The 18,105-nt window shown below is 40.9% G+C and overlaps 1 protein-coding gene across 4 annotated transcripts in view; it reads right to left on the reverse strand.

Annotated features, from left to right (window-relative positions):
* The window catches only part of NSL1 (NSL1 component of MIS12 kinetochore complex), a gene marked incomplete at its 5' end in the record, with an annotated part of 83,669 nt that overhangs the window by 17,103 nt on the left and 48,461 nt on the right, over positions 1-18,105 (reverse strand). The window contains 3 exons of one of the 4 annotated variants that reach the window (XR_014247026.1): positions 6,588-10,778; positions 11,119-14,237; positions 16,139-16,206. The exons of 1 other annotated variant lie outside the window; for it this stretch is intronic. Coding sequence is in view for 2 of the 3 variants with exons in the window: in XM_082400512.1 (XP_082256638.1) it covers positions 13,959-14,237; positions 16,139-16,206 (347 nt within the window). Of the gene's footprint in view, positions 1-6,587; positions 14,238-15,206; positions 15,298-16,138; positions 16,207-18,105 lie in introns of those variants that run through there. 2 more of the 4 variants (XM_082400513.1, XM_082400512.1) reach the window with 2 other exon arrangements.

The following is an 18,105-nucleotide window of genomic DNA, read 5'->3' on the forward strand; positions in this document are numbered from 1 at the left end:
GGAGGCTAATGGAATTTAGAAAATCCTTTTCTCTACCAAAAAAATATGGCGCTCAGACTTGCCTTAAGACTCACAGCTGGGGCTTCCCTGGTGGCGCAGTGGTTAAGAATCCGCCTGCCAATGCAGGGGACGCGGGTTCGAGCCCTGGTCCAGGAAGATCCCACATGCCGCGGAGCAACTAAGCCCGTGCGCCACAGCTACTGAGCCTGCGCTCCAGAGCCGACGAGCCACAACTACTGAGCCCACGCGCCTACAGCCCGTGCTCCGCAACAAGAGAAGCCACCGCAATGAGAAGCCCGTGCACGACAACGAAGAGTAGCCCCCACTCACCGCAACTAGAGAAAACCCACATGCAGCAACGAAGACCCAACACAGCCAAAAATAAATAAATTAAATAAATTAAAAAAAAAAAGACAGCTGTTGCACAGTCCTTTGTTCCAGGTGGGGCCAATGTTCCCCTCCTCATTACTGGGGGGCAGTAAAGCCTCAGCACTCAGCCTTAGACATGGAAGACCAGGAGGCAACAAGGTTTAACTGGGAAAATGAAACTAAGTCAGTTTAATGTTTTCCAAACATTATCCTTATAACAAACAATATATACATTTGGAAAACTGATACAATTTGGAGCACCAGTCAACTAAAATTATTTCTTTTATAATTTTTTTTTTTTTTTTTTTGGCACACCACACGGCTTGTGGGATCTTAGTTCCCCGACCAGGAATCAAACCCGTGCCCCCTGCAGTGGAAGCACAGAGTCCTAACCACTGGACTGCCGGGGACGTCCCTCTTTTATAATTTAACGTCATAAACATGTCACCAAAGAGGACAATGAATTAAATGTGTGCCACACACTTCTCTGAAAAACTTGATGACTCAATTGTCTGGAAGTTGCTTTGAAACCTTATTAATTCACAATTCAGAATTTATAACTGTAATACTGAACAGGCATGACTGTTAGCTTCTCGCCCTGAAGGAATGGTTGGCTATGATGATGTATATTTTCCAAGCAATTAACAGCAAAAGTATATGTAATCTTCTTAAGATAATCAACTTCTTTAAACAACTTTTCGTTATTTCTTAGATGCTTTTCTTACCTGGGAATATTAGCTATTCATTAACTCCTGGGAAATTTAGAAATGTTTGTTGTTACTGTATGTTGCTATATGTCATTAAAAAAAAAAAAAAAAAAAAAAGCCAGCAAGTGAGCTGTGGTGTAGTGGCAAGGACATGTGCGACCCAGGGCAAGGGGCCTTTGCTGTGTATCATGGGGAGAGGCTGGAGGTGGAGCTTGGAGTCACACCACCTCGCTACACTGTGTACAGTCTGCAGAGCCCCCCGGGAAGGTGGCTGGGCGCGTACACTCTCTCACCTCTATCTCTCATCCTGAGAACGGAGATGATAACAGCCCCTACCTTGCGTATTGTTTTAAGGCTTAAATGAGATGATTCATGTGAAGCTGTTAGCATGTTCTTTGCACATAGGAAGCACTGAATGCATAGTGACTATTAGTATTTTACTACTATTATCTTCAGCAAATAAGTTGATACGGTTATGTTTAAACATTTATAGGAAAGCATTTTTGTACAATTCTGGGCAAATAGTGGATTTTGTTTGTTTGTTTGTTTGTTTTTGTTTTGTGGCCGAGCCATGCAGCTTTCGGGATTTTATTTCCCCGACCAGGGATTGAACCCGGCCCTCGAAAGTGAAAGCGCCAAGTCCCAACCACCGGACCGTCAGGGAATTCCCAAGTGGTTTCTTTATATGCTCGTTTTAAAAATATGTTGCTTTAAAAACAAACCAAAAAAATTTTTTTAATAAAAAAACTAAAACACAAACAAAAATATGCTACTTTAAAAACAAACCCAGGGCTTCCCTGGTGGCGCAGTGGTTGAGAATCTGCCTGCCGGGGACACGGGTTCGAGCCCTGGTCTGGGAAGATCCCACATGCCACAGAGCAACTGGGCCCGTGAGCCAGAATTACTGAGCCTGAGCGTCTGGAGCCTGTGCTCTGCAACAAGAGAGGCCGTGACAGTGAGAGGCCCGCGCACCGCGATGAAGAGTGGCCCCCGCTTGCCGCAACTAGAGAAAGCCCTCGCACAGGAACGAAGACCCAACACAGCCATAAATAAATAAAATTAAATAAAAAAAAAAAACTGTTTAAAAACAAACCCAAAACCTTAAAAAATAAAGAAACCAAAAAACAAAAATATGTTGCTTTAAACAATTTTATAATTCATTCTATTAATGGCCTTTCACCCAATTTTGCTGCACTGTAACATCGTGGGTTGGTTTAAACAATTTTTTCAAACCATATTTAAAGGGAGGTATGAAAGAGAAAAGGGGTTGTGTTGGGGGAAAAAATGGTTTCTGAGAATTCTGAGGCTCTGATCTGATGTATTAAATAGTGAAGGGAACCACAGGCTTATCTGCACATCTTGTAAGCCATTTGAGGAAATCTCTGGAGAGTGTGACACCTTCACAGATAACACGGAGTAAACTTGATCATGGTCCCTTTGATGCCACATCTTGTCTTGTTCCTCCTCTGTTTCCTCCCTCTCTGATCCGACAACAGCTGGGAGGCAGGAAGGGGGTTCCAGGGCAGAGCCCCCAGCAGATTAAGTCCTATGTTTCAGGGAGGGCAAGCCTGGGAGTGTTGGAAGTCGGGGGTGGGGGGGCCACAGAGTCCATCATCCAGGCAGAGAGAACACATATTGACTTATGGGGTTTTTTTTCAATTTATTTATTTATTTATTTTTGGCTGCGTTGGGTCTTCGTTGCTGCGCGCGGGCTTTCTCTAGTCGCGGCAAGTGGGGGCTACTCCTCGTTGCGGTGCCTGCAGGCTTCTCACTGTGGTGGCTTCTCCTGTTGCGGAGCACGGGCTCTAGGCGTACGGGCTTCAGTAGTTGTGGCTCACGGGCTTAGTTACTACGCAGCATGTGGGATCTTCCCAGACCAGGGCTCGAACCCGTGTCCCCTGCATTGGCAGGCGGATTCTTAACCACTGCGCCACCAGGGAAGTCCCTTGATTTATGTTTTTGAACTTTGTTCCTCTCGAGTGTGAAAGACAAATGAAACGAGGATTCGTTTAAGGAGTATTTCTGGAGAAGCAATCATTTGTTAAATCTGAAAAATTCCTTTAAAAGAGGAATTCTTGGATTGGGCTTATAACAAACAGAAATCGCAGAAAGTATTAAGATTTGCCAGTAAATTACAGGAATTTCTTAGTGCTACATCTTAAGTTTTCGAAACCAGACAAAACAATTTCTTGCAAGCAGCTAATTCCACAGAAGTCTCAGAACACATGAGTTTTACCCTCAGCTTCCCTCTGGGAGCCTAGAACCCTAGCAACAGTACAAGTCCCATCCCCCCCAACTCCACTGCTGGCCCTTTCCTTCTGCTCCTTCTTGTCACCCCATTGAATTCCCAGCTGCCACTGATGTCTCCCATGACCAATGGCAGATTGCTTGTGGGCAGAGTCTGTGCCTTGGTTTACACGTGTATAGCCATTACCTCTTAGCACACTATTTGAGTATTTGTAGAATAAAAGAAGGTGTGATTGTGGAAAATGATTTTAAAATGGTTTGGAATGTGATTGGGAAAGATCATAAGGCTCTGGAGCTGGGATGTGTGGGACCTGGCCCAGAGGTGTCCTACAAGTTGGTCAAATGTTATTACTCTACCCTGTCATTCCCTAATTTCCACACCCTCACAGGATCGGAGGCGGGCAGCAGACGTGACATATGTAAAGTATGACAAATCAGAGAGAATTCATGCCCACACTTATTTGAACCTTCTTCCCACCACATTATTTTCAACAGGGAAGGAAATGAAGCAAGATATGCAGGTCAAAGCCTCACTTCTCCTTTTTCCCACCTACACTTCTGGTGGAGATGCTCAGGTGTTAAATGGCTCAAAAGAAAAGGAGCTTCAAATGTAGGAACAAAGGAACTCTAACCCGGGAAAAGTCACTGAAGCAGCTGGCGCTGCAAAGGGCAGGGATGGGGGGATCCAGGCGCTGTTGAGGTGATGCAGGCAGCAAGAGCCCTGAAGGGCGAGGGTAACCACTGGCTGCTTCATGGAGGAACTAAACCTCAGAAGAGTCTGAAGGAACCAGAAGAATGAAATGCCCAAGTCTCAGATACTTACGGACTGGTGAAGGGGATTCCCATCCAGACGACGCCAGAAGCAGAAATGGACAGAAAGCTCCAGTGCCATCATGGCGGAAGACGTGGGCCACAGAGCCACATGTGTGGGCAACAACGGAGGCCTTAAAACCCATGACTAGGTATGAGCTCCAAGGCATGGGAGACAGTCTCTGAAATGAAGCTAGTCAAGGTGATAATACAGTCGGCCTGAGCCTTCACAGTCACAGGTATCGGCTGGAGCAGGAGATCCAGAGGAGCCAGGTTTCCTTACCTGGCTCCCCCAGGCCACCTAGTAGCCAAAGGAAAGGAGGGCCAGAGGGCAAATATATCTGCTGGCAGCAGGGAGTCAGTCTGAGGGGTGTGTATGCCCTCCTCTGCTCTGACATCCTCAGGGATACAGGGACTAGACTTCAATGGTAGTAGCCAGAAGACTCCAGAGTTCTAATTCAGGGGAGTTTCCCAGTGATTTGCCTTCAGGACTTGAAATCCCCCAGCTACCCACCTACTCCCCACTCCACTCCCCTGCCTCCCGCTAGGAAGACTGTCTTCTAAACTCAATTAATAAAGAATATGAATACCACAGGTCATTAATGCCTGAGACTGTGATACAGGGAAACTGAAAAGTTAGAAATTTGCAATATGAAATCATTCATTCATTCATTCAACTAATATTAGTGGAGGGCCCACTGGGTACAAACAACTTAGAGATACAGCAATGAATTATAGGAGGACTCTTTAACCCTGAAGCTTCAAATGAATATAATATTAATTTTCCCAAATCCTTTCATATAAAATCCCCACTAACCCTTTAGTGGTTCTCTAGAAAGATTTTTTTTTTTTCTTCAGTTTTGTACACAGAGGCTTGATAATAGAATGTTTGCAGAACAAATGGTCAGGGAGCAGGGAGCAGGGGGCAGGGGGCAACTCCAAAGAAACCAAAACTGACAGCTAAAAACAGTCTTATCTGAAATATACTGAGATAACGGAACTGAAACGGCTGAGCGAGCCTCTGGGGTACAATTCGTTTCTTAATTCTCAATGATAGGAAGAAGAGAAGATAGTGCCAAAGACAATTCATATTCACTTGCATTTGTGTTATAGTTTTTAAATCATTTAAAAATCAAATCTATTTTCATGCAAGTATTATATGCACATAAAGAATCAAATCTATAAGGGTTATAAGGGTTATAACAAAAAATATCAGTCCCTTGGCCCACTTTTCCCACTTAGATTCATCCACAAAGTTAGCTACTTTCACTCTTTTAGCTGTGTTTTTCTGGCATTTACTGAATAATATCCACCTCCGGCTATCTCTTGAGTCGGCTATTTTAGACACTTTGCATTGACAAAGATTTCATTCCCACTTCGTGGCTGATATTCAGACGGTCAGAGTTACAACCGTATGAGTTGTTTCAACACTGCAAAATGAACTTCTGTACTGGTTGGTACAGAAGCTTCCTCAGCATCCTATCGCTGTCACCCTGGCTGCTCCAGTTCCCATCCTGGGAAACCCTGGACTTCCCCAGGACCCAGCAGATAAGCGGGCATTCCAGATCCCCTGCTCCAGTGTTTTGACCACTGTCTGTTCTAAATGTCCAGTACTCATGCTGTACTCATTGTTAATTCCCAATCCTCTTGCCCTCCCAATATAACTGTCTCGATTTTTTATTGAATTCAGATTTGGAGTATACATTATTATGTCTATATAAATATTATTCACTGTGGAGCCAACTATTACTACATTTCTTTTCTTGTGCAACTTTCTGCTTTTATTGTAGTGAATAATTGCCTGATATTTGATTTGATTTGTTTCTTTGAACATCTGAATACTATAAAATACCTCTTCTGTAAAATTTTCCATGTTGCCAGTTATATTTTCTTCTCCCCAAAATCTCTCTTTTGGAGTCTTACATGTTCATATTCCAACCTGGTCTGACTGGACTCTTCTCCAGATCTGCTGAACAGTGTCCTGTGGACTTGAATTGGCTGCTATCTTGTAGCCTCTCTTTCCTAGATCCCATGGGTTTCTTCTTTGGTTTACCCTTTGTAGTGGTGCACATCCTCTAGAAGTGTCCCCAAACAGGATGCTTTGGAAGTAATTTTTTTTTCTTTTTTTTTTTTTAAGATATTGCATGGGCTTCCCTGATGGCGCAGTGGTTGAGAATCTGCCTGCCAATGCAGGGGACATGGGTTCGAGCCCTGGTCTGGGAAGATCCCACATGCCGCGGAGCAATTAAGCCCGTGAGCCACAACTACTGAGCCTGCGTGTCTGGAGCCTGTGCTCCACAACGGGAGAGGCCGGGATAATGAGAGGCCCGCGCACCGCGATGAAGAGCGGCACCCACTTGCCACAACTAGAGAAAGCCCTCGCACAGAAACGAAGACCCAACACAGCCAAAAATAAATAAATAAATAAATAAAGGAGTTCCTTAAAAAAAAAAAAAGATATTGCATGTCTGAGAATGGCTTTTAGCTAACCTCACACTTGATTGTTTGGCTGGGTATAGAGTCCTAGGTTGCAAATCACTTATACTGAGAATTTCCAGATTGTATTGCTCCAGGGACTTCTAGATTCAGGATTGTTATTTAGTGGTTTGATGCCATTCCAATTCCCTTTTCTTTATGATCTTTTTCCTCTGGTGGAAGCTTTTAGGAACTTCTCTTTATCTAACATTTCTCAGTTATGTGCCTTGGTGGGTGTGAGTTTGTTTTTTGTTTCTTGTCTTTTTTCATTCCTTGTGTTGAATACTCAGCTTTCATCCTCCAGAGTCTTGCTATCTGGGAATGTTTCTTGTATTATTCCTATTTCTTTACTCTCTTTTTGAGATATACTTCACGTAACACACAATTCACCCACTTAAACTATACAGTTCAATGGGTTTTAGTATATTCACCAAGCAACCATCACTGCTATAAAACATTTTCATCACCCCTGAAAGAAACCTCATACACATTAGTGGTCACTGCCCGTTCCTCCCACCCTCTCCCTTCCTCTGGTCCTAGGCAACCACTAATCTATTTTCTGTTTCTATAGATTTGCCTATTCTGGACATTTCATATAAATGGTGTCATACAAAAGACAGTCTTTTGTGACTTACCACTTAGCATGTTTTCAAGTTTCATCCACATTGTAACATGTACTGTACTTCTTATTGCCAAATAATATTCCATCAATTGGATATACCACATTTTATTTATCCATTTGTCCCTTGATAAGACATTTGGGTTGCTGCTACAAATGTTCATGTACAAGTTACTGCACAGACATGCCTTCAGTTCTCTTAGGTTTAGACCGCAGGATTGAATTGCTGGGTCATATGGTAACTGCGTTACCTCTTTGATAATTTTGACTCCTCTGTTTTTTTCTGCCCTTTCTTTCTGGGAAGGTTATCAATTCGACATTGGCCCTCTAAATTTATTCTCTTTATTCTTATCTTTGCTTTCTAATTTGTCATCTTCTAATCTTTTTGTTTTACTTTGGGGAAATTCTGTTATCTTTCAGCTCTCCTACTGAATTTATTTCAACTTTTACACTTCAACTTTTAATTTTTGAGAACTCTTTTTTGTTTACTAAATTCTTTAATAGCATTTTTTGAATGGATGCAGTTATCTCCTCTTATCTCTGGGAGAGCAGTAATTATTCTGAACTCTGTTTTGTATTTATCTGTTGTTTGTTTGTTTCTGAGGTCCTAATTTCCCTTTGGTTTTTGTGTTGTTTTCAGTTAACCAATATGCATTAAGAAACTATCATGGGCCCTGCAGGCACTATTTTAGGTACTCTGTATTTAGATACAAAGATTCCTGCCTTTGTGGGACTCACAGTCTTTTGGTCTCTGCATTTGGAGGCCTCCTTCAAATGTCTGGCGAATTTCCATTTGTGTGTTTATTATTTTTTAAAATAAAACTTACATGAAATTAAAGTGTATAGGTCAATGAAATTTTACACATGTATACAGCAATATGAGCACCACTAAGATCAAGATATAGAACATTTCTGTCACCCAGAAAGGTTCCCTGTGCCCATTCCCAGTTAATAATTCCTCTTTCCCCACAGGTTACCACCATAGATTTATTTTGCCTATTCTGTCATTGCATACACAGTACGTACTCTTTCAAGCCAGGCTTCTTTCATTCAATATAACGTCTTTGGGATTCATCCATATTACGTGTATCAGTAATTTCACCTTTTAAAAAAATTCCTGTGTAGTATTTCATTATGTGTATATGCCGTAACTTATTTTTTCATTCGGCCATTGATGGATATTTGGGTTGCTTCCTGTTTTTCATTATGTGTTCATTTTTTTTAATTTTTAAAAAACATTTATTTATTTGGCTGCACCAGGTCTTAGTTGCAGCACACAGGATCTTTGTTGCGGCATGCGGGATCTTTTAGTTGTGGCATGCGAACTCTTAGTTGTGGCATGTGATATCTAGCTCCCTGATCAGGGATCAAACCCAAGCCCCCTGCATTGCGAGCATGGAGTCTTAGCCACTGGACCACCAGGGAAGTCCCTGTCTATTCATTTTTGAGAGTAAAATACATACAAAAATGTTTCTAGAAGCTCTATGTAAGTGAGGCTTAGAGACTAAAGTAGAGCTACTGGATTGGCCAGCTGGAAATGTGGTTTGGGACCTCCAAATATCACTGTCTATAACTCTTTTCTCTGGGGGTTGTTCAGTTTCTCTAAAGAAGGACCATCTAAGATGTGTGAGCCAGGCTGCCAGTATTCTGGAACTTCAAGTCTTATCATTCCAGTGCAGAATTTCATTTTGCCCATTTTTTTGTACTGAGTTTCACCCTTCTCTCCAGGGCATCTTTACTTCAGTTTTTCAGAAAACAAATTCCTTTGGTGAAGATTAATTACTGACAGTGAGTGGAGGGGATAAGGACACAATCTCCTTTTCAGGCTCCTCCATCTCATCTCAGCCTTTTGTGGTGTTGTAGTGTCCTCCATTCTTCAACTGTTCAGAGATTCTGGGGGGAAAACTGGATTTCTCTTATCAGTGCATCTCTCTGCAGACACTTAGGATTGATCTTCCTCTGATCTGCTAATTCATTTCTCTTTCCTCCATACACTTTCCTTCTTCATATGCTAAGGTTTGGGGCAACATATCTCCTGGTTTCATCAAAAGATGCGTGTGTTTCTCTTTCTTTTGCTATTTTGGGGTAAATGCTACAAAAGGAGGAAAATGGATTCAATGGATTTCCACTTCCTTTCCCCTCATTTGCTGAAATTAATGGCTCCTCATCACCAATTCTAAGAAGTACAAAATTCTTAAGAGTTGATCCTGCTTCTCTCTTCAGGTTCACCTGTAGCAAGCCTCTTTAAACAAGACCCACATAGAGAGACTTACCTGATGGTCCTCCAGTACACAATGCTCCCTCACAACCACCTGCTTTGTTAAATTCTCTCAGGCTGGGGCTTCCCTGGTGGCGCAGTGGTTGAGAGTCTGCCTGCCAGTGCAGGGGACACGGGTTCGAGCCCTGGTCTGGGAAGATCCCACATGCCGCGGAGCGACTGGGCCCGTGAGCCACAACCACTGAGCCTGCGCGTCTGGAGCCTGTGCTCCGCAACAAGAGAGGCCGCGATAGTGAGAGGCCCGCACACCGCGATGAAGAGTGGCCCCCACTTGCCGCAACTAGAGAAAGCCCTCGCACAGAAACGAAGCCCCAACACAGCCATAAATAAATAAGTTAATTAATTAAATTAAAAGAAATTCTCTCAGGCTGCCAGGAATCTTCCTCCCTGATTATTTGCCTAAAATATTCAAGACTGTTCAAATGTCACCTCCTCCATAAAGACTTCCATGACTTCTCACCAAAGTTCCCTCCACACACATTTATATAGCATTTGCTGCATTGCCCGATCATTGTTCACATGCTTGTTCTCCTCACTAGAATATGAGATTCTTGAAGACAAGTTTTATCCTATGGGCTTTTTCACTTCCTTTGTCAACCCAAGTAATAATAATGCTTATGGAATGCTTACTATGTATACTATGCGCCAAGTACTAGTCTAAGGACTTTATATTATGAACTCATTTACTTCCCATAATAACACTATAAGGTGGGTTTATCATCACACCCATGTTACATATGAGAACACTGCAGTGCAGAGAGGTTAAGCAACTTGCCCAATTCTATTTAATAACAGGAGAGCAGAAATCTGAATGCAGATGATCTGGCTGAGAGACTATGCTCTGAATCTCTCTGACTTTTGAACTGAGTAGTGACTAACAGGAATCTGCTGAATGGATTAACAAATGAATGAAGGTGTGTAGGGAAAAACCAAGGCCTTCGATAGAAGTCAAACAAGCTCATTCTTAGAGATAGCTACATTTTGAAGCAAATTAAAAGTTTGATTTCATTGGCTTTGTTCTCTATGCAGCCCAAGCCATAAAGACCCAGAGAAAGAGGTCTAGGAAAAGATTTCTCTTATCTAGTGTTATGGACTAAATGTTTGCTTCCCCTCAAAATCCATAGGTTGAAGCCCTAACCCTGCCCCCACCCTGCCCCCCGTGTGGCTGTATTTGGAAATGGGGCCTCTAAGGAAGTAATTAAGGTCAAATGAGGTTATATGGGTGCAACCCTGATCTAATAAGATTAATGTCCTTATAAGAAAAGACACCGGGCTTCCCTGGTGGCGCAGTGGTTGAGAATCTGCCTGCTAATGCAGGGGACACGGGTTCGAGCCCTGGTCTGGGAAGATCCCACATGCCGCAGAGCGACTGGGCCCGTGAGCCACAACCACTGAGCCTGCGCGTCTGGAGCCTGTGCTCCGCAACAAGAGAGGCCACGATGGTGAGAGGCCCGCACACTGCGATGAGGAGTGGCCCCCGCTTGCCGCAACTGGAGAAAGCCCTAGCACAGAAACAAAGACCCAACATAGCAATCAATCAATCAATCAATCAATAAACTAAAAAAAAAAAGAGCTTACTTTAAAAAAAAAAAAAAAAAAGAAAAGACACCAACATCCCCCAACCCCCAATGCATGCATGAAGGAAGAGAAACCTCACCAGAAACCAAATTTGCCTTGATCATGGATTTCAAGCCTCCAGAACTGTGAGACATTAAATTTCTGTTGTTTAGGCCACCCAGTCTGTGGTATTTTGTTATAGCAACTCAAACCGACTAATACAGTTTCTAATGGCTGAAGTTTGGAAAACACAGATATTCCTTCAATGTTTTCAGAAACCAGCTGCTTTAACAGTGTTCTCTCTCCAGTGGAAGAGGTTAAAACCTTTCCATGTTGTGTTTTTTTGTTTGTTTGGCTCTGATTTTGTTGAAAGGAAATTTTAAGACTCCATCCAATCCAGCCTTCTTTTTACCATAGGTAGGTCAATATTTGATTTTCTATTCTTTCCTTCAACATTCCCTGCAACTATAAACTTTCTGACCTTTTATCACCTTAGCTAGCTTAGTTCTCGGTCTATGCAGAAACACAATTTCTCTTCTTAAAAATGTATATTATCAATATTATTACTGATATCAGCCATGTTTATCTTAGTTAATAATGCTAATATATTTTCTTTCCTAATGGTATTTCATTTGTAACTCTGCCATAACTGTGGAGTGAAAGTTGGGGCTCTCTGAAAGATTTCAAGTTTCAGGGACTTCCCTGGCAGTCCAGTGGTTAAGACTTTGTGCTTCTAATGCAGGGGGTGTGGGTTCGATTCCCACCCCCCCCCCCCCAAAAAAAGTTTCAGCTGCCTGTCGGAGCACTTTAAAAACAACAAAACTTTTTTTTAATTACAAAAATTTCCAGACCCAGGAGTAGAAAGATTAGAGCCTCACACAGATCCAACATTATCAAGATTTTTGCCACACTTGCTTAATCTAGTCCTTTTCCTTTTTTTTCTTTGCTGACATATTTCAGAACAAATCTAAGACATCAAGTCATTAAACTCTATGTATCTCAATATGAATCTCTTAAAAAAGGGAGACATTTTCTTATGTAAACACAATGCAATTATCTAATGTAGGAGAATTAACAATAATTCTTTTGTCTGCATGCTTTTGAAGTGAAATTACTCATACAGAATTCTGTACTATGAAAAAGTTAGCACTGCATTTGTATAGCAATATTCTGTAGACTCAAAACAGTTTTAAAGTGAAATTTAGTATGTTCTGAAATGCAAGGTGCTGATCTACCATCTAACTAAACCTGCGCTCAAGAAGGCCTGAGACTACTCTTAAAAACACACAGGGGCTTCCCTGGTGGCTCAGTGGTTAAGAATCCACCTGCCAATGCAGGGGACACGGGTTCGAGCCCTGGTCGGGGAAGATCCCACATACCACGGAGCAACTAAGCCTGTGCGCCACAACTACTGAGCCTGCGCTCTACAGCCTGCGAGAGCCACAACTACTGAAGCCCGTGAGCCACAACTACTGAAGCCCACACGCCTAGAGCCCGTGCTCCACAAGAGAAGCCACCGCAATGAGAAGCCCGTGCACCGCAATGAAGAGTAGCCCTCACTCGCCGCAACTAGAGAAAGCCCGCACGCAGCAACAAAGACCCAATGCAGCCAAAAATAAATAAATAAGTTAATTTTTTAAAAATACACAGTATAAGGTTGAAGTCTTTGTACATTATTTTAATAAAAAACACACTGCTGTGTACAAATATACAGATCTCAAGTTGTAACATTCAAATACAGAATGCGATAAAGTAGCTTTGTAAGTTTTCTTCACTGAGACAGATTTTCTGTCACATTTAGACTTTTATGATTATTAAGACATAATGAACAAGAGAAGTACAGATTTTCCAGCCTCGTGATTAGTAAATTCCTCTGCAAAGGAATGAAGGTATTCAGTCATTAATAGGGAAACAGCTGGCAAATCAGATGACCCTGCCTACATTGTATCAATGTAAGAGACACAATAAGAGATAAGAAACTGCAGTTAATGTTAGAAGTATAGGCAATATAGCTTTCTCAGCTTCAACCCATGATTATATACTTGATATATAAACATTCTTAAATGTAAAATAGTTCAGTATGATTGCATCTATATTTGTTCCACAATGACAATTTGTTTAATGTATTAATCTGATATATATTTTTGACCTGGAGTCATTTACAAAGAAATAATGAGAAATCCTGAAACGAAACTATTAGTTGCAAGTCAAATTATGTTTATAAGTTAAGAGATCTATGGAAAACAAGTGTGGGTAAGAAACACTGGCTACATGCCAATTTTTATTTCTAAGAGAAATTTGTACACAAATAATCATCTTCTTTATCTTACAAAACAAAACCAAAAAATCCTAAAATTAATCCCACAAATCCAAATTAGCAGAACTTAGAGTAACAAAGTCAGAGCCAGTCTTGTCACCTGCACGCTAATTTGATAAATCAAACTGCTTTGCAGGGGTGGGGGAGGACTGCATCTGCTCCTGTGCAGAACTGATGATGACTTTCAGCCCTTAAATAACGACAACTGTCACACAGCTCTTTTTTTAAAAGAAAGATGTATATCCAGGAAACCCAATGGAATATGTTACTTCTGAAATTGCATAAAAGCTGTAAGGCAGCCAAGTGTTGATGGTATTCAAGGACAGTAAAAGTTTGCACTCTTAATGACCATTGACAGGCTTTGTGCCAATATTCAAACAATACGCTTTTCACTGACTATCAATGCAAAGGTGAGGAAAGAAATACAATATTACATCATACCCCAGCACAGAGCTACTGTATTTGTATAAAAGAATCACTACTTATCTGTTGTTTTAAATGAAGTCCGGTCTGGGCATTAAGCTGGAATCTAAATGTTGATAGTGCCTAATCTCAACTCCCAAGATAAACAAAAAGAGTTTATGTGTCAAGACTGATTCTCTTTGGCCGCAGTGGATACCATTTTCTCTGGGGGCAGTCTTCAGTTCGCTTTCTTCTCAGTACCAAGTCAGTGTCTTTCCTAGCAGAAGTCTCTGCTGGTGTGGTTTCTATTTGTGCTATAAAGCTCTCAGGTTTAACATCTGGTTTCCTACAACAACCGGAAAACACTTCTTGGTGGACTCTCTGGAGCTGGATAACAGGCTGCATCTTTAAAACTTGGGAAAATCCATCTCCTTGTTCAATTAATGCAGGTAAGGACTTAAAAAACAAACAACAGTAATACTTAACATTAATCTCAGGTTGAAACGCAAACACACAGAGATAGACACAACACTTGAGTATTTTAACTCTTCAGGTCAAGGCTTTTTCTAAAACCTAATTTTTTAGGTCATAGATATTCAACTTTACCTTAAAATACCAGTTTTAGCTGAGGAATTTTAACAAAAAGCTAAAACTAAAAAGATACGTTCTGTTCCTATAATGCCTGGTAGTAAAATAAAACTCTGGCAAAATAAGAGGTAACAGAATTTCAGAGTTTAAAATTTAATGTCTGAAATTCCATATTTTAGGATAGTAAGTGTTTTAGAAATCTTAATTATCAAGAGCAGGGATCAGCACATTTTTCCTGTAAAGGGCCATACAGTAAACATTTTAGGCTCTGAGGGCCTTTACATCTCTGTCGCAAGTATTCAACTTTCCTGTTGTAATGTAAAGAAGCCGTAGACAATAAGTAAATGAACGTACATGGCTGTGTTCCAAAATAGTTTTATTTACAAAAACAGGTGGCAGGCTGGATTTTACCCTGTCCCACCACAGTTTGCCAACTCCTGATTAAGAACATGTTATGAGAGAAGTGTGAGTACCAGAAAATCATGGCATAAGTACAAACCACAAAAGAATGTTACAGAAGATGATCAAAACAGAGGAGATTCTGAAGGAGTTTTAAAATAATTTTCATGTACTAGAAATCTAAATATTTTCTGTTTGGGCAAAATAAATGTCAATAATATAAACAATTTTATGATAATAATATTAAAACCCCAAGTTGGATATGCAGTTGATGGAAGAAATTTTCACATATTGAGGTATGGGGAAATCACTCTGGCTTATACATGATTTAGCCTGAACTTTATGCTAACTGAAACAGCCTGTCTTGTGGCCTGTCAAACATACATTGTACATCTGCTTTCATCATTAAAGAAAAGAATTTGTTCATCATCCACTTACATAAAGGGTTAAGCTGCAACCCACTGCAGCCACCCAAGACAGTGAGCCCTCAGGGGAATTCAGGCATTCTGTTCTTTGGATGTACAGGCTTCTAGATAGTTAAGATGCATATTTAAGGATGAATTTCAATGACCCCAGATTCTTGCATCTTCCCATACACAGAAAAAATCCTAAATTCATTTACTTGAGATGTCCGTTCTTTGTGGTTAGCAGTAATCTTTTACCAAGCTGTAACCTTGACCACATTTTTTGCAGCCAAAAAAATTCATATATCCTGGCTCCTCCCCTACCCCTTGGGAGCAGTCCCAGCAGAGCTACTGAGAAGCTGTTTCCTGGGCTATAGTCCTCAGTTTGGCTCTAATAAAACTCTTCTTCCATTCTTACTGTATATTGTTTATTGATTATTTGCGTCAACACAGTATAATATAGTGGTTAAGAATATAGGCTCTGGAGCCAAACATCTAGGGTTTAAATCCTGGCACAATTATTTATTTGGGCAATCTACTTAGCCCCTCTGTGCCTTGGTTTCCTTATCTGTAAAACAGTAGCAGTACCTATCTCAGAGGGTTAGTGTAAGGATTAAATGAGGAAATATAGTACATGTAAAGCAATTAGATGGTGCCTGATCCATACTAAATGCTGACTAAATGTTAACTGGTATTATTATCCAGAATTGTTTGATGGATTGCTAACTCTCAGAACTCAAAAATATAACCAACCTTTAAAGAAGCCAGGTATAATACTGGCACATAGTAGGTGCCTAATAAATGGTAGTTATTCTGAACGTTACTATCACTTAATAAATTCATTAAAGATCTATTTAAAAGACTACTGAGAATTCCTGTTACAACAGACTAAAACACCTATGAATGCTAAAAGCAAACACCTAGCCACACATGTTATTCACTTATAATTTAGTATGTAGCTTTTACCTTCATGGCTTCACTGATCTCCTTAGCTATTGTTTCTCCTCTGCATTTCAAGTTTTCCATACGAGGGGCTGCAAAGAAACCGTCAAACAGTATTTTAGGCTTTTTATCTAATACCAAGTCATAAAAGACATGCAGATGCTATCTGGACAACAATCTGTTAGGACTATTCACCTTAGCTCAATCTTTCTTAGAATACTTTGTAATCTAATTAAAACAAGTGTCCTATTAAGTTTATCTAGATAAATAAAAAGACCGTGAAAATATTAGAATAGCAGAGAAAAACTTATGCTTATAACTATAAAATGATAGACAGGGACGTCCCTGGTGGCACAGTGGTTAAGAATCTGCCTGGCACGGGTTTGAGCCCTGGTCTGGGAAGATCCCACATGCCGCGGAGCAACTGAGCCCGTGCGCTACAACTACTGAGCCTGCGCTCTAGAGCCCACGAGCCACAACTACTGAAGCCCATGCGCCTAGAGCCCGTGCTCCACAACAAGAGAAGCCACCGCAATGAGAAGCCTGCACACTGCAACAAACAGTAGCCCCTGCTCACTGCAACTAGAGAAAGCCTGCATGCAGCAACGAAGACCCAATGCAGCCAAAAATAAATAAATAAATAAATAAATAATTTTTTAAAAATAAAATAAAATGATAGACAAGAGTTGTACTATGAGTAGTCTTAACACTGTGTGTCCCTAAAAAAGAACCTAATGTTTGTTCTGCATATTATCTACCACTATGTTTAACATCTTCAAGCACTATCACATTTTAAAATAAACATAGGCTAATATTTGGTATCTGTAGTACTCTGAATTTTATAAAAGTAAAACATATTTGAACTTAGAATATACAGTCACATTATATCAAGGACACCTAGATGGAATTTCTGAAAAAGAAAATGTGGAATAGATTATCAGTAATATTCATTTTTTTTCCTTACTTCCTCAATGCTTTTCTTTTTTTAAAAATTATTTGTTTGTTTGTTTATTTATTTATGGCTGCGTTGGGTCTTTGCTGCTACACGCGGGCTTTCTCTAGCTGCGGCGAGCAGGGGCTACTCTTCATTGAGGTGCGGGGGCTTCTCATTGTGGTTGCTTCTCTTGCTGTGGAGCACGAGATCTAGGCATGCGGGCTTCGGTAGTTGTGGCACGCAGGCTCAGTAGCTGTGGCACACGGGCTTAGTCGCTCCGCGGCATGTGGGATCTTCCCGGACTAGGGCTCGAACCCGTGTCCCCTGCATTGGCAGGCAGATTCTTAACCACTGCGTCACCAGGGAAGCCCCACTCGATGCTTTTCTGATTCCTAATACATTTTCTTTTCTTCCAATCTGTGTTACAAATGTTCATGCCTACTTCATAACAGAACCGCATATTCAATGATACCTCTGTATAAAAATCCTACTAAAACTCCAAGTGAAACTGGAGATAAGAAAAATCATTCCATTATGAAATCATCTACAAATTAGTTTTTAGAAGAGTAGTTCTCACTAGAAATTTCTTAAAGTCTAAGCAAGTATATAACTATGTTAGGAAGGCCACAGTTTTACTGACTTCAACAGATTGGCAAATAAGCCAAGCAAAGAATTTCTTTCATAGCTGCTCTTTTTCTTTTCTGACTTTTCTTAGCTCAAAAAAGTGAGAACACATTTAGAAAAAAGAAAATGAATAGCAAAGGCAACTGAGAGATGCCGGAGAGGGTGTGGAGAAAAGGGAACCCTCTTACACTGTTGGTAGGAATGTAAATTGATACAGCCACTATGGAGAACAGTCTGGAGGTTCCTTAAAAAACTAAAAATAGAACTACCATACGACCCAGCAATCCCACTCCTAGGCATATACCCTGAGAAAACCGTAATTCAAAAAGACACATGCACTCCAATGTTCATAGCAGCACTATTGATAATAGCCAGGTCAGGAAGCAACCTAAATGGCCATTGAAAGATGAATGGATAAAGAAGATGTGGTACA

Source organism: Balaenoptera borealis (assembly GCF_965194805.1).
Source record: "Balaenoptera borealis genome assembly, chromosome: 1".
Lineage (NCBI taxonomy): Eukaryota > Metazoa > Chordata > Mammalia > Artiodactyla > Balaenopteridae > Balaenoptera > Balaenoptera borealis.